The sequence below is a fragment of the Mesoplodon densirostris genome, chromosome 2 (assembly GCF_025265405.1).
Source record: "Mesoplodon densirostris isolate mMesDen1 chromosome 2, mMesDen1 primary haplotype, whole genome shotgun sequence".
In the NCBI taxonomy this organism is placed as follows: Eukaryota; Metazoa; Chordata; class Mammalia; order Artiodactyla; family Ziphiidae; genus Mesoplodon; species Mesoplodon densirostris.
In genome coordinates, this window is record NC_082662.1 from 27,367,202 (window position 1) to 27,389,083 (window position 21,882).

Consider the following 21,882-nt stretch of genomic DNA (forward strand, 5'->3'; position numbering starts at 1 on the left):
GGCGCCGGTGCCCTCCCCGCGCGGCTCGGGCGGGCGGAGGGGGGCGAGGAGTTCCTTTGTGGCTCTGCCTCCGGCGCTGCGCGGGCGGGGGGCGCCGCGCAACTTTGAGAGGCGGCAGCGGCGGCGGCGGCGAGCGCGAGACGAGGCCCCGGGGCCCAAGCGGGGCCCCCAGCGCGCGGCCCGCCCCCGCCCCCCGCCCGGCCCCCTCCCCTCCCGCGCAGTCGCCCGCGCCCGGCGCTGCCCACTCGCGGGAGCCCCCGGGGCCGGACGGGCTGCGCAGCCGGAGAGGCGGGGGCCCGACGCGGCCCCCCCGGAGCCGGGCGCCTGGCGCGGGGGCTCGCCGAGCGCACGGGGGGCCGCACGGCGCTGCAGACCCAGCCTCCCGCCGCCGCCGCCGCCGCCGCCGCCGCCGCCTCGGCGCTTGCAGAACCCAGAAGTGAACAGCAGGCGACCCGGAAGGTTTGCGCGCGGCTCCGCACCGAGCCGGAGCCGGAGCCCGGAGCCGGAGCCCCAGCCCGGCCCTACTCGGGCCGCCGGGCGCGGGGCTGCGGCCGCGTCCCGGAGCCGCCGCCAGCACAGCCAGGTCCGTGCGGGCCCGGAGCGCGGGGAGCGGGCCCGGCGGCGGCGGGCGCCCGCCCGCGGGAAAGTTGCGCCGAGTTGCGGGCGGGGGGCCGGCCGCGCGGGCCGGGGCGCTCAGAGGGCCCGGGGCCGCCTGCATCTCGGGCCCGGCCCGGAGCGGCGGCGGTGGCGGCGCGCGGGGTAGGAAGTGTCTCCGGCGGTGTGTCTGGTCTGCTCTCCGAGTGTGCGTGTGCGCGTGTGTGTGTGTGTGCGCGCGTGTGTGTGTTTTCTTAAGCCGGGCTATTCAAACCTGCTGCAATTCTCCGGTAAACAATGATTCATGGGGCTTAATGCAAATAAACGGATTGCAAACGACGCGGTTCGCGCACTTTGCAGCCGGCCGGGTGGAGCGGCCAGTGCCGGATTTCTCCCTTTTTTTGCAGATCTGCAGAATATGGCGTCCCTGTCCTGTTTTAAAAATAAGCCAGGCTGCCATTTTTGTTTTTCTTTTGTCTGAAAATTTTAATAAAACTGTCTGAGAATGTGGGAGAGGCGGCTGGAAGCAGAGGGGGCACCCGAAGGGTTGGCTTTTTTCCTTTTCTTTGGCGAGAGCCGCGAGCCTTTCGGGGAGGTGAGACACAATGCAATTGCACTTTAAAGAGAGAGAGAGAGAAAAAAAGGAAGCCGCTGGGCGATTTTCGGGGGAGGGTTGGGAATTTAAAGTTAACTCCGAAAGTTTTCTTTTTTTTTTTTCGTTTTTTTTTTTTTCTTTTGGAAGGCGGTGAAATGCCGCGAAAGGATCTCGGGGCGCATTTCTCCCCCAAGCCAGCTGCCTCTGCGGGATTTTTGGGAAAAAGTTAACTGCCGATTTCCCCAGAGCTGCGGGGTGGGGGGGGGATGTGGAGGATTGGGGACGGGGGTTTCGGGGGACTAGGAAATGTCTTTTGGAAGAGGCCGCGTAAAACGGCATTGTAAGGAACTATATTCTCAGATTTGGAGGAGAGGGTTGGCAATAGGGGCTCTGAGTGGGCCCTGGGTTTCCAACTAAGACCCTCGGCATGAGGAAGTAATCCTGCTCTCCCCAACCCTGCCCTGGAGCAGTGTGGAACCTTCAGAGCTCTGAGCTGGGGGTGGGGTGGGCCTGTCTCCTTCATGGGTGGCCAGGGCCCCACTGTAGGCGGAAATCCTGCCCTGGGTGCTGCGGTAGCTCCCTGAGCCCTTGGGCAAGTGTGCTCGGCAGTTGGAGAGCCCCTTCCCCGACCTGGTGGGCCTCCTGGCCCTGGTAGGTGGCTTCTGGTGGTGAATGCCCCCAGGTGGTTGGCTCTTGGCTGGGTGCAGGCCGGCAGCCCCAGTGGGACCTGTCTGAGGGGAGGGGCCAGGAGAGGTTGTCTGGTGGTGGTCGTCTGAGCCTCTTCCCTGGGGTGTGCTCTTACCCCCTCTGCCGCCCCTGCCCTGCCCTGGAGGCTCCCTGTTGGAGGCAGTTTGGACTTGGGTGAAGTTCCTGAAGTATTTCTCTGGACAGGTCAGGGCTTGCTGGCTTTGAGGCTACAGAAGTGTTCCGAAGGCCAGGCCTGCGAGGTCTGGGGTGGCTGGCGCTGTCCAAGGCACCTGGGCAGCCTTGGTTGGGTGTGGTCTTTCCCTTTTGGGAGAGTTTGTCTGTGCTGGGAGGACCCTAAGCCTGTCTAACTCCTTCCTCAAGGTCTCCTGGAGGGGGGACCCCTCCAGTCACTCCTGGTCTGTGTCCTGGCTCCACAGGGCAGGGTGAGCTCACTTCGGGCAGAGCCAGGGGTTGAAGCCTGGGGCTTAGGGATTCAGGGCTGCAGAACTTGGCATGTCTGTGCCAGAGGGTACTAAGCCAGGCATTTTTCTGATGGTGAAACTGAAGTCTAGAGAGGGAAGTGATTTTCCCAAAGTCACACTGCCAGTTAGATGGAGAGCTGAGACAGGGACTCAGATTTCAGGTTTTTACATCTGGGCTCTCTCCACTGTTCTCTGTTGGGGGTCTGACCCCTGGAAGAGTCATTTTGGACAGAACTGGACTGGAATGGGACAGCATGTCCACCTTCACTCCTACCCCTGCCCACTGCCATCATAATCCTGCCTGGGTGAAGGGAACTTTACAATTTGCACAGTGTAGTGCATGATTGTTATCATATCAGGTTCTCCCAGAAACTCAGGTGAAATTGTCAAGGTGGGGGATACTTAACCTCATTTTAAAATTTAGGAAACTGAGGCTTGGAGAGGTTGAGCCAGTGATAGAGGAGGGCTTAAACTCAAGCTTCCGGACTCCTTGTCCAGGGAGCCTTTTCCTGGGTGGACTTTGGTACTTGTGGACAGGTGTCTTTCCCAACTTCTAGGTTTTGATCTTTCAAATTCTTCTGCTTACCCCAGTGACTGTGTAAAAAATCTAGAATCCCATCCCTTAAAGAATGTCAGATCTGAAAAGGCCCTGAGAGGTCACCTCGGCTCAGAGAGGGGCAGCCACGGGCTTGAAGTCACCCAGCAGTTTGGGTCCCAGCTAGGAGCAGAGCCTGTCTCCTGTCTCCTTTTGTCTGTGAGACACTCAGAGGGAGAGTGAAGCACTCTACCTCCCACCAGATTCCACTGCTTGCTGGTGGTTATGGTGATGGGACCACGGGCACTATAATGGCCAGCACCTGGCAGAGGCGTGGCTTTGTCCCCGCGGGCTGAGGAATAGGCTGTTTGTGGTCTGGGGGATGGGGGCAAGATGGCCCCTGGTGTGTGGGTGAGGTGTGGACTGGGTCTGAAGCTAACCTGGCTCCAGCCCTTCCCTGGGCAGACACTTCCCTGCCTCTCTGTAAAGTGAGAGTCCTTCCTTCCTTCCTTCCTTCCTTCCTTCCTTCCTTCATCTCCATCCATTAGTTCATTCATTAGTTTGCTAGATTATTCTTTAATTCTTTCATTGTACATTCATTAGTTTATTGGTTAGTCATTTCAGTAGTCATCCATCTGCCCTCCCATCCATCCATCCATCCATCCGTTCATCTGTTCATCTGTCCAGCCAGCCAATCCCTAGCTTACCTCCCCAGGTTGGACAGCCATGTGAAATACAAGGACAGTCCTTCAGGGCTCCAAAGCTAACAGGGTGCAGAAAGCACTAGCTAGGGCAGTATCCATGGGTGCCTACATGAGTCCCCAGGGAAGGTCTCTTGGAGAAGCAGGGGCTTGAAAATCCCACTACCATGATGGTGACTCTGGGTGCTGGGACCAAGATCCATTTGTCTTTACAGTTTGTACAGTGTGGTGTATGGCTCGTGTGGCTTTGGGCACATTCTTCCCCTCTCTGAGCCTCGATTTCTTGATCTTTAAAATGGGGTAATCTCTCATGGCTTGTTGGGAACGAACACAGGAGTGTCTGTGACGTCTCCCCGCCGTGGCCAGGCATGTAGTAGGAGCTCAGTGTACACCAACTGAATTAGAAGGATTGTTGATTACCACCTCAGGCCCTACCTTGATTTTGAAAACCGTTGTGCTGGTTTCAGAATGAGCCCAATGATCTGGGGACCCTGAAAGCCTTGTCTAGCCTTGTCATTCCCCTGCTGAAACTCTTTTAATATTTCCTAGGCATTTTGAAGAACAAGAATCCAAAGTCCTTTAGGGGCCTACAAGGCCCTTTACGGTCCGGGCCTGCCCACCCCTCCACCTCAGCTCCCCCTCTACCCCCCAGTCTCACCACTTCCAGCCACACTAGCTTCTTTCTGCACCTCGAATTTACAAAGCCTGTTGGCAGGGCCTTTGCACATCCACCCCCGACCTGGAATGCTTGCACGGCTGGCGCCTTCTTGTTTTACAGGTTTCGACTCAGCTGGGGCTTCCCTGGCCACCTGCTCTGTGATAGCGTCCCACTGTCACTCTCGGTCACATCAGCCCTTGCAACTCTTATCAGTATCCGAAACTTCCTCATGTATTTGTTCATTTGCACTTCTTGCCTGTCCGCACAGCTGGCACATGCTTAAGCCCCATGCAGGCGAGTGGGCAGGTGGGTCCAGGACAGGGTGGCTGTGGCTTTAGTGGACGTGAGGAGATGCCGGGGAGCCCAGGTGTGGCAGAAGCCCTGGCTGCAGGGCAGCCCCTGGGAGATGAAGTGACACCAAGCTCTGCCCTCTCCTCCCCTGGGAGGCTCCGGGCTGTTGTCAGGAAATAATGAGATGATTAAATCATGGGATCTAGGAATCCTAGTCTCTTTCAATCTCAGAACCTTAGCATCTAAGAAGATTTCTGCCTCAGAACCTTTGACACTGGAGTCTGCACTTGATCCAGTCTGGGACTTAGACCCTTTACAAAGAGCTCTCACTGCCTTACTTATTTAGTGGCCCAGAGTGCTTACATTGTGCCAGGCCGTGTTCCAAAAGGCTTTATAAATGTTGACATATTTAATCCTCATTGTTATTACCCCCATTTTACAGCCAAGGAAATGGAGGCACAGAGAGATTAGGTAACTTGCCCAAGTTCACAGAGCTCAACAGGCACATTGTGCGATTTGAACCCAGCACTCTGGGACTCTGTCTTAGAATCCCACAGCTGGTGAGGGGAAGCCCAGCCTCACCTGATCCCTGCACAGAGCGGGAACTCCCTTCCCACATCCTTGACAAGAAGGCCTCTGATCTCCGCTAGAGTGGCAGGGAGTTCCCTCCTCACCAGGCCCCCTAGCCTCCCTTTGTCAGACAGTTGTCATTGCTGGAAAGGTCTTCTTTACACAGTGTGAAGTGCTGCACCTCCCCCTGTGAATAACACTTGGGAAGTGATGTTAGTATTACGGTTTCCCACTGCTTTTGACCTTATAGTTTCATGACTTCAGTAGCTTCTTTCTCCCCACTGGGTTGTGAGCTCCCTGAGGGCAGGCCTCCTTGGTGCCCGGTGTTAAATGTATGACCGGGCACCGAGCGTACATGCATCCCGAGCTCCTCCTGTCTCTGTAGCACCATGCTAGGCCCTTGTCCAGGGTATTGGAAAGGCTTGGTGTACTGGGGGAAAGAGGACAGTTATCTTTCCATGTAGCCGCATGTATACCCAATTCGTGGAGAACCATTTGAGATCTAAAGTCACACACTAATTGAGGAGAGGTGGACCTCACAGATTATCCAGCCAAACCTCTGTCTGTCCATTGGGGAAACTACAGCGGGAAAGGAGAGGAGTAGGCCTTGTCCACACATCCCGACGCTTTGCCTGGTGGGCTTTCCTCAGGTGCCGACAGGCTGCCACAATATGTGCCTTGGGGTTCAAAGGCAGCGACAGCCCTGGTTGGGGAGCTGCTCCCTCTGTTGCATCGGCCTCCTCATCTTCACAATGGGGGTAACACTCCTTGAGGTGCAGGGCTGCAGAGGGCCCAGCGCCCCACCTGGACTTGGGTGGGATTGAGAGGTGGGTGGAGTGGAAGTGGGTTGGGGGCTGTGGGCTTGGCTTCGTGGAACCAGGGCTGGTGCCGGGCTTTGGAGGCTGGTGGGATTCGGGGACGGGGCGGAGCGGTGTGTTGAATGGATAAGGTGTGTGGGGAAGGCCAAGGGATTTGGCTCTGGGGCCCAAAGCGTCCTCCCTTGTCCCTGCCTCATCTGTGTGGCAGGATATCCTTGGGCGGCGGTCCCTACCATTTGAGTCCTTCTCTGAGCTTTGGGCAAAGGCTTCGTGTTCCTTGAGGGGACAGTTTAGCCATTTCAGGTTCTGGGGTTCAATGGGAGGACACCTGGCTGGGATGGGCACCCCCCCGCCAGACACACTCAGATACACACACTTGCACATATTCATACTATCAGCCATTCCGCTTCCACCTTTGGCCCTGCTCCCCCTGCCCCACTTTTGCCAATTTGAGGTGCTCCCCTGCTATTTCAGAAACACCACCAGAGGTGCCCCAAACTGGGCCTATAGGAGCCAGGAGGAGTTCAGGAGACAAGTCCACACACGTGATACACACACATCACACAGAAACACGTGTATGCATACCTGCCACCCACAGCTTACACACATGTTCATATACCCGTGTGCACCTGCCAGGAAACAACACACAGCTGCCTGCCTGCCCCTCCTCCTGTACTTCCACACTCTTGTACACGCCATATTTATCACCTGCACACAGGCATACTCATGCACACGTGTGTTTTACACGTAGGTGCCTCTTACACCAGCCTCATGTTCTGGCCTTGCACACAGTGCCTCCTGCACACCCATGCAGCTGTGTGTGCCCACACCCTGCCCGGATCTGCTTGCAGCCTGCCTGGACCTCCCACCTTCACTTAGCATGACTTCTTGAGCATTTACTATATACCAGGGCCCATGCTCCATGCTGGGGACAGAGGTGGGGAAAACTGATACCGTTCCTGCCCTGGTCGGGGAGACATTAGACAAACACAAATGATGATATGATTACAGACTCTGGTAACTGCTGGAAAGGAACCACTTTCCTATGATGAGGAAAGTGGTGCTTTTAGATTTACTGTAACCAGCGATGATAATCGTGTGTGTAGGGGAGAGGGGCTTCTGGGAGGAAGCGATAGCTGAACTGGCTTGAAGTTTTCCAGGTGAGGGCATTCCAGGCAGAGGGAACAGCTGGAGCAAAGGCCCCGAGGTGGGAAACCAAGGAACATGGAGAAGGCGGTAGCCCTGAGACCTGGGGGAGGTGGGCCTGGCCTGCCAGGGCCTGTAGTAGGTCTTCCCTGGCCTCGACCCCGACCCAGGGGTCCGCCTCAGGCCCTCTCCATCCCTCTCTCTGACCAGCCCAATCTTCCCTTTGCTGCCTTTCCCTGCTCAGGGCCCATTCTACCTGCTGGCCTCCACCCCGGGCCTGAGCCCTGTCTGTCCTGCCCCACAGGCTGCCCTCCCCAGGGGTCCTGAGATACAGCATGACAGGCTCTGACCACCTGCTGGGGGTTCCCGGCTTGGGACCCCTAGGACCTGTCTAGAAAGCTCCTGGGGGCCAGGCCACAGCTGGGGTTCAGCAGCTGGCTCTCTTCCTTTGTGTAATCCCAGACTTGCCTCTCCAGTGGTCTGCCAAGCAGCCCCTGTGGGGTCTGAAAGGCTCCCCAAGCTGCTGCATCCACTGCCCCCCAGCCCAGGTGATGTCTCTGGTTGGTCACATTTCCATGTGGGTCTTTGAAATGTTGGGAAGGTCTCCCGAGTGCCTTGGGGAACCTAATGACAAAACAGCAACGACCAACACTGAACCCTTCCTGTGTACCAGGCACTGTTCTAAAGACTTCTTACGTATTCACTCATCGAATCCTCCCAAAGACACTGAGGCCATACCTTTATCATCCCAGTTTGGTAACAGTCTCTGGGGCTTTGACCCAGCTTGTCTTGTTCCAGAATCTTTACTTTTAACCCGTCAGTGGCCACATCGCCCCCTCAGAGGGTCCAAGAATCCAGGCTGTGATTTAGTTGAATCTCTTTGTTTTATAGAGGAAGGAACAAAGGCCCAGAGAGGAAATGGACTTGCTCAAGGTCACACAGCGAGCAGATGGCAGAGGCGTCCAACTCCTTCTGCCCTCAGCAGCCACACGACCTTGGGCAGGTTACATCTTCTCTGAGCCTCATTCCTGACCCCAAGCAAGGGAGAGATTGCCCTGGAAGCCAGCAGGGTGGGACCTTTGGGGGATGCGAGGACTGCAATCGAGAAGGGACACGGGTGGGGGCTTTTGGGCCCCCTGGATGTGTGCTTGGTAATAAGTCATGGAGCTGCTCATTTTTGTTCCAGGCATCTTTCTGAATGTGTGTTGTATTTCGAAATGTTCACAGCATCCACCTCACAGGGTCGTTAGGAGCCTGAGTGAGAAATACTTGTAAGGCACCTAATAGTGCCTGATATGGAAGAAGTGCTCAGTGATGTATTATTATTGTCATTTCACCCTGGCAGAAGGAGTTCCCTGTGGGGATGGGAGCTGGGGGACCCAAGGGAAAATGGAAGCAGAGAAAGGCATGTGTTCAAAGCCTGCAGAATGTCCTCTCAGCCCTGAGAAGGCGGTCATGGCCCGTTCCCTGGTGAGGGCACTGGGGCTCCCAGAGAGGGTCACCTCCGCGGGTGTCTCTGAGTGGCTGGTGGTAGGAGAGGGGAGGGACAAGGAGGGGAAGGGACAACATCCCAGCTCCCATTGACCAGGGTGCACACAGCAGCCCCCTCCCGCTCTGATCGGCCCCGTCATCACAATGAAAATGGCCCTTCGCAGCCCTGCAGGGCTGTGGAAGGCCAGCCTAATTGGATCCAGGACCCTCAGGAGCCTAGTTCCTCACAGGAAGTTCCCAGGAACAAGTTTCCGAGGCTGGCCTGGGTCCTGGGGGTGGGGTGGGGGGCAGCAGCTGGGACTCAGGGCTCTGGCTGTGTGGAGTTGGGGCCGCATGGAGGGCAGAGGGGTCATGGGAGAAAAACTGAGCACCTGGGGTCTCAAAGCGCTGGGAAGGTGGGAAACCTCAGCTTCCCTCTCCTAGACCATCTCCTGCTTGTCCCTTCCAGGCCATCCTTCTGGGCCCCTGATGACCTGTCTGTTGAAAACCTTGACCATGGCCTTTCCTGGCTCAGGGACCCCTGAGCATGGCCCCGCATGGCCTTTCATCCAAGTGCTTTCTCCTGGAACTCTGGCCCTTTATGAACGGCCCCGGCAACTTTTCCCTCCTTCCCCTGTGGATTCCTGCACTGGGTCCACACCAGACCAAACAGGAGGCCACATGCTTTCCTGCCTCGGGGCCTTTGCACGAGCCTTTCTTCCCACCCGGCCTGCCCTTCCCTGGTGTCTCTCTCTTGACATCTCCCCTTCCTGCCATCAGTAAGTCCCACCTTCATGCAGTCTTTGTTCATCCCTCAATGGGATGAGCTCGTCTTCCCAGGAGCACCCCCCGCCCCTAGCTCAGCCCTACCCCAGCAGTGCCTTGTTGCCCCTCCCTGGGGCAGGGGGCATTTTTGAGAAAGCTTTTCTGTCCTAGGAAGCTAGCAGCTTTCCATGTCTTTGCACACATGCCCCTCTGCTCTCTCTCTACCCTCTTGCTCTCCTGGCAGACTTCCCCATCTTCAAGACCCGCGTGGACAGACCCCCTCCTCCCATGGGTTCCCTCAGTGAACACTGTCGAGCAGCTAGGGTGAACTAGGCACTTGAGCACCTATTTATTATGTGGCCGGTGCCAGGCTCTGGAGCTGCAGCAGTGGCCCTATCCTTGAGGGTCATGGCTGGAGGCAGTGTTTAGAGGCGTGATACAGAGGTGGGGTAGGGGGAATGCAGGGGGCCACGGGCGTGTGTAACAGGAGAGGGTCAGAGAGTGATCTTCAGCTGAGATCTGAAGGAAGAGCTGGGTGAGCTGTGCCACTGAGTCTGGATGTAGGGTTGTAACCAAGCCCTGATCTCACCGACACCTGGGGGATTGGACAGATAAGTTATCAGGCAATTCTAGGGTAGGGGGATGCGTGTTTAGGTTAGGGGAGCCCAGGAGGCTGTGGGAGCTCAGGGGAGAGGCTGCAAATGTAGCCAAGGATGGGGCTGGCGATCAGGAAGGTTTCCTCTAGGCAGTGACACCTCAGCTGACTTCTGATGGCTGATGGGCATCTGACAAGTTTCCAAGTGGATGATGGTCCCCCACGTGGAAGAGCATAGCCTGTACAAAGAAAGGCACGGTGGCATGAGAGCAACTTGTTTTGGGAACCTGCAGGTAGTTTAGTGAGGCTGGAGGGAGAGATGCATGTGGCCAGCAAGGCCCCCTTAGGAAAGGCCCTGGGCCACCCTGGGGAGTTTGAACTACACCCCAAAAGTTATGGCAACCCAATAGGGATTTTAAGCAGGAGAGTGAGTGAGTGGGCAGGCTTTCCTTTGTTTGTCTTTGGCTCCCAAAGTCCCCAGATAGGCAGGGGAGTCCGTCTCTGACTGCACTCCTGGCTGGGGTCTGGGGTAGGGCTCGAGGTTCACTGTGGGACTTTGAGCAAGCCCTTGACCCTCTCTGAGCCCCTCTCTCCTGGGTAAACCTGCAGGGCCTGAGGCCAGGATCCTAGTGGGGCCGTAGGCAGAGGCTGGGGTGTGTCTCTTGGCCAAAGCTGGCTGAACCTTTAGTTTTATTAAAAATATTCCTTAAAAAATCATGTAGCCACGTTTCAGAAAAGTCGGAGAATAGGGAAATGAAATAAACCAAAACCCACCCCCATTTCTGTCCCCACCCCAAGCCTGAAACACTCCACTGCTAGCATTTTGGTGTTTCCTTCCTGTCTTTTCCCTCAGCACCCGGTTTTTATATAGATGTCATTGCTCTATCTATACAAATAATTTTAAACTCTTCCCTTCCCCCCCCAACTAATGTATCATGAGTATTTCCTAAATGACTGCAGGGTGTTTTTTTTTTTTTTTTTTTTTTTTTTTTTGCGGTACGCGGGCCTCTCACTGCCGTGGCCTCTCCGGTTGCGGAGCACAGGCTCCGGACGCGCAGGCTCAGCGGCCATGGCTCACGGGCCCAGCCACTCCGCGGCATGTGGGATCTTCCCAGACCGGGGCATGAACCCGTGTCCCCTGCATGGGCAGGCGGACTCTCAACCACTGCGCCACCAGGGAAGCCCTGCAGGCTGGTTTTAATCCCTCTTTTTAATGGATGGGGTGTCAGGGTGGAAAACATGGGCTCCGGAGCCCGACTTTCTGAGTTCAAATCGTATACACACTGCTTGACTTTGGGCAAGTTACCTAATTTCTCTGTGCCTCAGTTCCTTGTAAGGTTGATATGAATGTTAAATGAGTCATTGCAATGCCAGTAAACATTGGCTATTATCAACGACTGTAGACTATCACTGTGTAACATGATTTACAGAGCCATCCCCCTATTTAAAATTTTGGCTGTTCCAGGTTTTTGCTACTGTAAAAAAACCACTGAAGCAAACAGCTTTGTGCATAAAACTTTGTCTATATTTGGGGTATTTCCTAGGGACAGATGACCAAGAATAGGATCGCTAGGCCAGGAAGTCTGAAAATTTTTATAGAGCTCATGACACATTATTGCCAGATTGTTTTCGGAAATGTTTGTTCCAGTTTACACTCCCAGAAATAATGCATGGGAGTGCCATTTCACCATACCCTCACCAGCATTGAGTATTATCATTTTCTTATTGCTTTTTGCTATTTTAACATGTGAAGCTCATTTAATTTTCACTGCTAGGGAAGCAGAACCATTTTCTGTGTTTATTAGCTGTTAACAACTTTTGTGGTCTGCTGGTCTTTACAGCACACAGCCTCTTCTCAGATCAATTAAGAAGATAGGGCTTAGATACAGAAAATAGGGAAGAATATAACACAGGGGACAACAGTGCCAGAGTGGTGGGAGGGGACTCAGAGGCGGGGGAGGGGACTTTCCTCTATCTAGGCCATGACACTTTCAGTTCCCTCTACCTAGACTATTCATTCATTCAAACATTTATCAGGTACTTTTTGGCTTAAAGATAAATGACTCAGCCTTGATTGTGCCCTGACAGCATGTCCAACAGCAGAGATGGACGAGAAAACAGGCAGAAAATGGACTGCCAAGGGTCTGATGATGAACATGCAGGGCACAAAGGGAGCAGAGAGGAGAGGCACCCAACATAGCCTAGCAGTCCTGGAAGGCTTCCAGGAGGAAGTGGCCTGTAAACTGGGGCCTGAGGAATAAGTTGTAGTTAACCAGTGAAATGGGGAGGGCAGAGGGTTCCAGGGAGAGGTGAGGAAGTGAGAAGGGAAGTGGAGCACTGGGGGAGCGCTCGGTCTGGCTGGGCAGAGTGGAAGGCAGAAATAACCACTGAGGCCAAAGAGGTCAGCAAGGGCCAGGCATGGAAGGCCTAAGGAATCCAGAGCTTGTCTGGAGGGAAGGAGGGAGCCATCAAAGGTTTTCAGTAGGGCAATGTTGTGATCTGATTTGTATTTTAGAAATATCACAGTGACTGCAGTAGGAGAATGGAATGGGTCGTGTGGGTAGAGGTGAGGGACCCTGGGAGGAAGCTCTTGGAATAGCTGAGGCCAGAGCAGAAAGGGGCCCGGACCAGGGCAGGGAAGGTGTGGAGATAATCCCTGTGGAACCCTGACCAGCTTCAAAGTGCCATTTGAATTTCATCTCAGCCAGACAGCCCTTGCCGACATCTGCCATGACCCACCAGGTCATGTGTGCCTGGAGGATGGGGCCTGCGCAGGGCCTGGCATGCGACGGTCAGTTGAGGGCCTACCATCCCCGACCCTGATCCCCCCTCCTCCTCCCTGCCTCCAGACCTTGCATCTGTTACCCCTGTCCCCTTGGCTACCAACCACTTTCTTTCTCTTTTTTTAAGAATAAATTTATTGTTTTCATTATAAAAGCAACAACATTGCAGAGTATCTGAAAATTAGAGAAACGAAGACAAAAACCCAGATCAGCTCCAGCTGCCTCCCCTAGCGCTCCCAGCCTCCCTCTGGGCGTGGTTCCCTGCAGCTTTTTCTGACGCAGGTTTTTATTTTTGCCTCCTTGTAATCATAGTATCCGGACAGTTTTGGGTCCTGCTGTCTCCCATTTGCTTTGTCGGGAGCTAGTTCCCCTGTGGCCATGGGGTCTGGGCAGATCTCATTTTTTAATGTCTCTGGGCTGGTCTGGGGATGTGGTAGGTGGGACAAAAGTTGCTGTCCTGCAGCGGGCAAGGCTAATCACATTCCCCTTTGGGCTGTTCATTTTCTTTTGTGTCTGTTTGTCTAGGCCTGAACCTCCCCAGGTGGCAGGGCCTGGCACCTGGTGTGCCCCTTCCTCAGTGCCCCTGCCCCTTCTGCCCCTTTGTGGAGCTTGCTAGGCTGGCCTCAGAGGCCACCGTCCTGGGAAAGGGTGATGGATAGACCTGGTTTCCAATCCAGACTCAGTTCTGTGACCTCAGGCAAGTTACTTAACCTCTCTGGACCTCAGTTTCCTCCTATGTATAGTGGGTCTATTGCAACAATAAAATAATGGCTGTAAAATGCCCTGCTACCATTCCTGGCCTATTTTAGGTGTTCGGGAAAAGGTAATCGGTATTATTGTGCTTTTTCATTCTACAAAGAGTTTCTGAGACCCCCTTGGACTAGATGCTGGAATGGCAGAGGTGAATGAGCACCACTTCTACCTGTGAAGACCTCATAGTCTGGTGGGGAAGTCACCCAGGGGAACATGACCGCACCAGGGTGTGATCAGCCCTGTAGTGCTTCACCAGATCTGGGTGGCGTCCTAACTCCATCACTTGCTAGCTGTGTGACTTTGGGCAAGTTGGTCAACCTCTCTGAGCTGCAGTTTCCTCTTCTGTTAAATGTACATCTCACAGGGCCATTGGGAAAATTCAGTGACATGATGCGTGTAACATACTCAGCACAGTGCCTGGCAAGTAGTAGGTGCTGAAACCAATGGTAGCTGCCATTTATTATTATTATTGTTATTGTTATTCCCATATACAAGGTGCTGTTGGGAACACAGAGGAAGTGACTGACTGGGGGTTCAGGGAAAGCTCCGTAGAAGAGGGAACACTTGAGCTGGGTCTTGAAGGATGAGTAGAAGTTCACCAAGTGGGAAAGGACACTCTAGGTAAGGAGCCTGTGATTCCAGGTTGAAATCTGTCAATGAGGGGTTTGTTCTTTGGGGGAATAAGGCAATTGTGTTCATCCCAACTTCCCCGAGTGCCCCTCACTGCCTCCTTCCGGGTCTGCCTGAGGGCTGTGTGCGCTCACCCTCCTGTAATAGCATCCACCTGTGACTCTGTCCCGGTGGCTGTGGGGTCCTGCCCATGGGAGTTGCCATGTCCCCATCTGTCCATGTTTGGGACCACAGATCTGGCCTGTTGGAGTTTGGTGCTGTCTGTCTGCATGTTCCTGTGACTCTGTCTGTCTGCATCGGTGTCCAGAGGACCTCCTGGGCCACACCTTGGAGGGCAACCTGCATGCTACCTTGGCCTCCAGCTCTAACCAAATAGCCAGGCCTCCTTGGTCACCCCTTTCCCTGGCCCAGGGTAGCCCCCGCCTCTCATCTCCGTTCCATCCCTGGGGGCCTTCGACCAGTTCCCTCTCACTGCCTCCTCTCCTGGCTTCTCCAGGCCCGCCTACACTCAGCAGTCAGAGGGGCCTTGCTCAACCACAGATTCTGTCCTGTCACCTACTGCTTCAAGTCCAGACTCCTGGCCTCAGATTCTGGAACCGCCTTTCTAGGTCTGACCCTGGCCGTTGGCTCGAGCCTCATGTCGTCTCCTGGTCTACACTGATCACTTTAGCTCGCCTCACACACTGTGTTGCTTCTCACCTCCTGGGCCTTTGTGCAGGCTGCTGCTTTTGCCAGGAATGCTCCCCACTCCTTCTTTGCCCGGCTAACTCCCACTCATCCTTTAAGACCTAAAGCACGTATCACCTCCGCTGGGAAGTCCTCCCTGATCCTTTCTTTCCATCCTGTGCTCTGGGCTGCTCATCCCTGACTTGGCGGGCAGGAGCAAGTGACTTGCCCAAGATCACACAGCTGGTGTTTTGGAGCCAAGATTTGAACCTGGGTGCAGTGGGCTCCAAATAAAGCAGGTTGTTCCGTGGTCCAGGTGAGGGGATAGTAGCTAGGACTTGTGAAGATGATGGAGTGGATTTGAGAGAGAGTTTGGAAGTGGAATCCCGAAGACGTGGCTGCTGGTGTATCTGAGCTGGGAGGGGAGGGAGGGGACATGCTGTGGATGAGTGTCCGTGGCAGGAGCATCTGGGCAGATGGCGATGCCCCGCTTAGAGGGGATCGCTAGAGAAGTACATATTCTAGGGGAAGAGCAAGCCCAGCTCAGGCCTGCTGAGTCTGAGCAGCCCATGAGTGGTCAGGGAGGTAACTGGAAGGTGGGCCTAGAGCTCCAGGGGGCAGCCTGGTCTGGGGGTGGAGACCTGGGGGTTGGCTGGTATTTAAAGTCCTAGAGTGGATGGGCCATCCAGGGACTGAGGCTAGTGGAAGAGAGGAGCTCCCGCCCACCCTGAGGAGCCCAGGCTGTGTGGGGTGGGAGCTGGGAAAGAGCCTGAGAAGATGAGGGACCCAGGGCTCACGGCACACAGATCTTCTCAAAGGGCCCAGGTGGCCGGGAGGCCCTGAAGGACAGGACTGGAAGGTAGCCCTTCGGCTTTGACCGCATGGAGGTCCCTGGTGGCATGTGGCAGGCCTCACAGGCAAAAGTTTTTTGCAGAAGCTTGCGGGTCACGTGTCTGCTTCCTTCCTTAGCTCAGGGCTCCCAGAGGGCAGGGCTCTTCTCTTTGCCTTCGGTTCCCCAGCACCGGTTCCCAGTTTGGCCCAGAGGATGTATCCAGAACGAATGGATGGGCAGATGGGTGGGTGGGCGGCTCTAGGAGGTGTTTCATTCACTGACCCATCCAACTTTTTTCATCTTTTAGAGCAAGAAAGACAGAATGACAGCTTGCTCGCCCTACTGCAAGGATCAGGGCTGTGAGTCTCGAGGCTCAAAGCAAGTCTTGGCTTCTGTCTGGGGCATGAAGCCCAGTCTGCATGGCCTCCCCAGCCTCCTGCATGTCTCCTCTGCCTGTCCGATGTGCACACTCAGCCCAGCCGGCCTGGCTCCTCCACCCTAGGCGCTGTCCTCAGACTCCTCCCTCTAACCTCGGGCCTCCAAGCTTCAGGCTCCCCGGCTTGCACACGGCCTGATGCCTCCTCACCAGCAGCATTCAGGGCCCTGCTGGCTGGCCTCAGTCTCTCACCACTCTCCAGCTCTCTTTGGTGTCAGTGGGTGGCTGCCCACTGTCCCAAACCTGCCTTATACTTTCATACCTCCATGTCCGCTCAAACTATTGCCTCTGCCTGCATGCCCTTCTGCCCTGTCCATCTGTCCTAAACAGACACTGACCAGTCTCTCTGCTGCTTAAAATCTCTCCCTCAACACGAGGTCTGCGTGGCTTAGCCCGGCCCCAGCCACCCTGTCACGCGGGTCCCAGGGCTGCACAGGTGCACACCCACCTAGAAGGCTCGTTGGGGGCTCACGTGAGATGCTCTTGATGCACACCTGGCAATGTGCCTGACACTCAGTAAGGGCTCAGCAGACGCTCCCCCCTGCCCCCACCTGCCTTCCCTGCGCTGACACAGGGTAGATGTACACCAGTACCTGGGTCACTGACCAAATCATTAAGGAACTTAAGCCCAGCCAGAGAAGGACACAGAGAAATGAAGCAGAGGCTGTGCGGATTAGATTACGTGACCCAGGGCAGACCCTTCCCCTCTGTGTGCCTGCTTCCCCAACCAGGGTTAGGGGTGGTCCCTGGCTGACCAGGGGCCTGATAAGTGGCAGAGAGGATGCTCTATCCCAGCTCTGGGACCCCGTACCTCCCTGACCAGGGTGGAGTTTGGGGAAGCCTTGACTTGGCATTGAACTGAAGAGGAGGAGAGGACAGCACCCCCAGAACTGTCTGAGGAACAGTCGGGTACAGTGGGCAGAATCCTGGGCCAGGGCAGGAATGAAGCAGAGTGGCCTGTTTCAATCCCATTTTACAGATGAGGAAAACCGAGGCTCAGAGAGCCGATGCCCAGCACTGCAGTGCAGCACTCCCTCCTGTTTCCCCATCTGTGTGGCCAGGAGCAAGTGCTTCCCTCCTGGTGCCCTGCCTTCTTCCTCTGTGAAATGGGGGTGAAGATTTTCCCTGCTTCCTGGGGCCCTGGTGAGAATGCTGCTGGATACTGAGGGCTCTGTACAGTGTCCGCAGTGCTAGATAACTGTGTGGGACTGTCTTTAAAATAATTCTGATTATTTATTTCTTCATTTATTCATTCTGTCACACAACTCATGTTGACCACCTTCTGGGCCTGGGTGCCGGGGATGCCAAGCTGGACGAGACACATGTATCCAATTCCCAGGCCTCTCTGAGGCAGCTCCCCAGCTCCTCTTCCCCTCAGCCCTGGAGCCTCCTCACCCTGGCTTTACAGCTCAGACCCCTTCACGTTTTCCCCAGTGGACAACAGCAAGGGAGGGACAGGTCTGAGGCTGCTGGGTGGATGGGCAGTGGGTGCTATGCCATCCTAAGACAGGACATATTCACAATCCTACAGTCAGTATGCTTTGTCCTTCCCCCTGAACAGCTAAGGGACTGGTGAGCTGGACTTTGGAGTCAGGCAGATAAGAGTGAGAATCTCAGCTCTCTGCTTACTTGCTGTGTGACCTTGACCAAGTCACTCCACCTCTCTGAACTTCAGCTTCCTTAGTAGTAAAATGGGGATGATAAGAGTACCTGCCTCTTGGTGTCAGTATGCCTGGCACAAGGTGGGCACTTAGTAAATGGTAGCCTTCTCACGATTTTTATTGTGTTGAGGTCTTTCTTTGAAAGGAGAAGTTCCAGGGATCTGGAGCAGTCAGGGAGAACTCCAGGCAGGAAGTGCTTCTGGTATTGGGTTGTGAAGGATGGGCAGGGTTGGATGGGTGGAGAGAAGTGCAGCTTGGTCTCTGTGGGTGGCGGGAGCAGGAGGGCTTTTAGAGCTGCCCCAGCCACCCAGAGGAGGATACTCTTGAGTCCCAGCCTGGCCAGGCTTGGACCCCAAGCAGGCCCCCAGGCTGGGAGTGAGAGGCAAGGACTTTTGCATACAGTTATTGAGTCGTCTGCATGTGGATATTTGTTCCACCAAGGACTGGGGTTTGCAAAGCAAGTTCCCCAGAGGAACTGGCTTGAGCAAATCTGATTTCTAGTCTTGACTCTGGCACCCTAGCCCTACGGTTTTGGACAGGTCTCTTTCCTTCTCTCCAGGCCTCAGTTTCTTCACCTATTAAATGGGATAATACCTCCTGTGCCTACTTCTCAAGTAAAGATCACAAGAGATAACTTATATAAAAGATCTTTCTTAAAGTGTTCTGATTAGGTTGTATCCTTATTGAAGGCTTTTTCCTGAAACCCTCTGCCTGCGATTCCAGTAGGGGCTTCTCCCACTTGTAGGGCTAGGAAAAAAGCTTAAAGGCACTTCATTTCAGCCTTGCCTATCATAAGAAACAGTTCCATTTAAGCAACCAATACTAGTAGGCATTTAGTTAGTAATTTCTGTAAGAGAGAGATAAATAAGAGAAATTTGATAGGGAGCAAGACTTAATGGAATGCCTCTGTCCAGCATGGTCCCTATAAGTCACTTCTTGACTTGCTCTAGGGTCACAGAAAGACTTGAACCCTATGGAAGACAAAGATAGCTTTGAAGGCCCACCCTTCATACTGCCCTGGTTGAAAAGCCCTTTTAACTGCACAGGAACTTGCCAGAGGTGAGGGCCACCAGACGGATTTTCACATACTTCTATTGAAGAGCCCCAAACTGCCCTAGCCTCAGGCCTCCTCAACCCCCTCCTTAAGCACAGTGTTCCGACACATCCTTGTAGGGAAAATGTTTCTGGCCATGCTTGTTTCTTGAGGATAACTTTCCAGAGGTACGGTTTCTTTGGTCAAAAGTCAATACTGTAATCACTTGGGTCCCTGTAAATCATCCTGCCAAACTGCCCTTCAGAAAGGCTGTATCTGATGACCCAAGTTGCCCCCTGTGTTTTAATGGGGCCAGAGGGCAGGGATCAGGGAGGGGCAGTTGCCTCTGCTCTGTGGCTATTTACAAAGTTGCCCCAGGACCTCTCAGTTTGTCTCTGGACAGCAGGCTTCTGTGTGGAATCCATAGGGTTGGCTCTGCAGCCCAGGGCCCTTGCGGGGTGGGGGAATAGGGATTGGTCTGCGGGCATCACGGTGATGGGAGCGGGGGATGGGGGGAGCTGGGAGTACTCTGTTTTGGATATGACTTTTGCTCTCTGGGGCCCACCGTGGGACACCTGAATTCCAGACTTTTCAGCCTGGAGATGTGGTTCTCTGGGCCTGGTAGGAGGCCTGCTCCGCTGCGGGGTGAGGGTCCCACGGGGGCAGGGATCCCAGACACTGGCCCAGACTTGAGTGGGTGTAGCTGATGGGGGCTCGCCCCTGGCCGGTGGGGAGGGCCCTCTTCCCTGTGACAGTCGCTCTCTCCCCGCAGGATGGCCGAGCCTCGATTTAACAACCCCTACTTCTGGCCCCCTCCTCCAACCATGCCCAGCCAGGTAAGACGGAGCGTCGCCCCTCCCGCCACCCTCCCTCTCTCTCGGAGCTGCTTTGCTTTGCCCCGGGCTTTGGCTGCGGCCTGCGGGGCGAGGGGTTCGCGGGTGGCCCGGCGGCCCAAGCGCCCTCAGTACCTCTCCTCTCCCGCCCGCAGCTGGACAACCTGGTCCTGATTAACAAGATCAAGGAGCAGCTGATGGCGGAGAAGATCCGGCCGCCTCACCTGCCGCCCACGTCGGCCTCGTCGCAGCAGCCGCTCCTCGTGCCGCCGGCGCCGGCCGACAGCAGCCAGGCCGTCATGTCGCTGCCCAAGCTGCAGCAGGTGCCGGGGCTGCACCCGCAGGCCGTGCCGCAGCCTGACGTGGCGCTGCACGCGCGGCCGGCCACCAGCACGGTCACAGGTACCGCGGGGCCGGGTCGGGGGTGCTGGTGAGGGCTGGGCGGAGACTACCCGGGAGGGGCGTGGCCAGTATACCCTGCGGCGGGGCGGGGCGGGCAGGCAGGGCCTGGGGCGGGGGTGGAGCTTCCAGACTTCCTTCCATCCTGTACCCTGACGTAGCGTCCCGCTAAGCCACCTGGATGGAATGAGGTTGGGTCACTGCCCGTCGGGGGTTCACCAAGGAAGCCAAATCCACGTAGCTATTTCAGGAATCCAGAGGAGAGCCCTAACCAGACTTGGGGGGTGAGGGTTAAGGGAAGACTTCCTTGGAGGAGTCCCTATGCAAGGAAGGGTTGGTGGTTGACTAGGGAAACGGAGCAGCAGGAGGAAATAACATGTGCAGAGCGAGTAGAAAGCAAGAGTAGGACAGTGTCCGGGTCGGGAAGATCAAAAGATGATGATAACCATCATAATATGGCAGTTAACTCCAGGTGAGCACCTGTTTATGTTCACCAGTATCCAGTTATTACTCCCAACCGTTCTGTGAGGTGGCTACTGTTAGGTTGACTTAAAGAAACAGTCGCGTGTGGTTCACCCTAACGTTTCCATTGAACAGATGAGCAAACTGAGGCCCAGTTTCACAGCCATTAAGAGGCAGAGGCAGGCAGTGTGGTTCCAGAGCCCATGTGTGAACCCTTTTGCTCTACCGGTTCTGCTGAGGCTGGAAAGGAAGCAGGCGCCAGACTGTGAAGGGCCCTGGGGGCCACCTGTGCAGCTTGGATTTCACCCTCCGGCAGTGGGAGCGTGGAAGGTGTTTAAGTAGGCGAGGGAAATGCTCAGATTTGGGTGAGAAAGCTGGGGCTGGCTATAAGGTGGAGACTGGCTCGGTGGCAGGGAGAGCTGCAGGAGAGGGTGGTGGCCTGGACAAGGCAGCCTCAGAGGGATGGAGAGAAGGGGACAGATGTGAGGTTTGTTGAGGGGGGAGAGCGGACAGGGCTTGGTACTGGGCTGGGTGTAGGGGGTGAGGAGTGGGAGGGGGCAAGGGAGACTCCCAGGCACTGCCAGTGAGATGGAGTCGTAGGAGGGGGAGCGGGGTGGGGGAAAGATGTGAGCCCAGTCTTGGATAGATTGAGGCTGGGGGCTAGGGGGACATCCTAGGCAGTGTCACGAGGCTGGGCTGCCTGGTGCCCACCTCAGAGCCTGGTGGACAGGCTTTCTCCAGTGGCCACTGTATCTGGGCTGTGATTCCTCCTCTGGCTGGCCCCGCCGCCAGCCAGATGCCTGTGCCTCTCTCCGCCTCTCCCTCCTGCCTCTCGGAGATGCCCAAGAGCCATGGGGCCCCGTGAGCCTCCCCCCAAGGCCGCAGCCACCCTCTGCACATCCCTCCTTATTATGACCTTATTAAATTTATTGTTTCATTATAAAAGTAATATTAAAAAAGTAATATAAGCATATTAAGGGAAATTTGGAAAGAAGAGAAACTAAGAAAAAAGAAAATCACTCATAATCCCCAGCTCATAACCCAGCAGCTTAGAGAGCCTTTTAATCCATTTCCTTCCTTTTCCATCTTTTTTGTTTTGTTTTTTAATATGCGGATGTGTTCTGATGAGCTCGTGGTAGGGCTGTACCCATGACTTGAACTTTCTTTTCCTACTCACCATTCTATCGTAAACATATTTAGTGCATTTTTTATTATAAAGGTAACTCATAGTCATTATAGAAAATTTAGAAATTGCAGACAAGCTAAAAGGAGAAAAAAATTTAACCCTCGTCCTACTGTTGTTAGCATTTTCATATGTTTTCTCTATAATTTATTTTATTTTATCCTTTAATCACAGATGTAAAAAATGGATGAATTCACCAGGTAAAAAATTCAAATAATATGGAAGCAGATAAAGTATGAATATCTCCTTTTACCAACAAATTCTTCTCCCTCCCCACAGAGAACCACAATTTATACACAGTTTA

General features: G+C 54.9%; 1 protein-coding gene across 5 annotated transcripts in view; it reads left to right on the forward strand.

The window, feature by feature from the left end:
- The first annotated feature begins 271 nt into the window (after positions 1-271).
- ZNF362 (zinc finger protein 362) overlaps positions 272-21,882 on the forward strand; it is a 36,666-nt gene continuing 15,055 nt past the window's right edge. The window contains exons 1-6 of one of the 5 annotated variants that reach the window (XM_060089430.1): positions 272-583; positions 13,939-14,064; positions 15,879-15,930; positions 18,619-18,727; positions 19,474-19,537; positions 19,690-19,936. In XM_060089430.1, the coding sequence (XP_059945413.1) occupies positions 15,894-15,930; positions 18,619-18,727; positions 19,474-19,537; positions 19,690-19,936 (457 nt within the window). In that variant the 5' untranslated portion in view covers positions 272-583; positions 13,939-14,064; positions 15,879-15,893. Of the gene's footprint in view, positions 584-694; positions 760-13,938; positions 14,065-15,878; positions 15,931-18,618; positions 18,728-19,473; positions 19,538-19,689; positions 19,937-21,882 lie in introns of those variants that run through there. The other 4 variants (XM_060089431.1, XM_060089433.1, XM_060089432.1 and 1 more) reach the window with 4 other exon arrangements.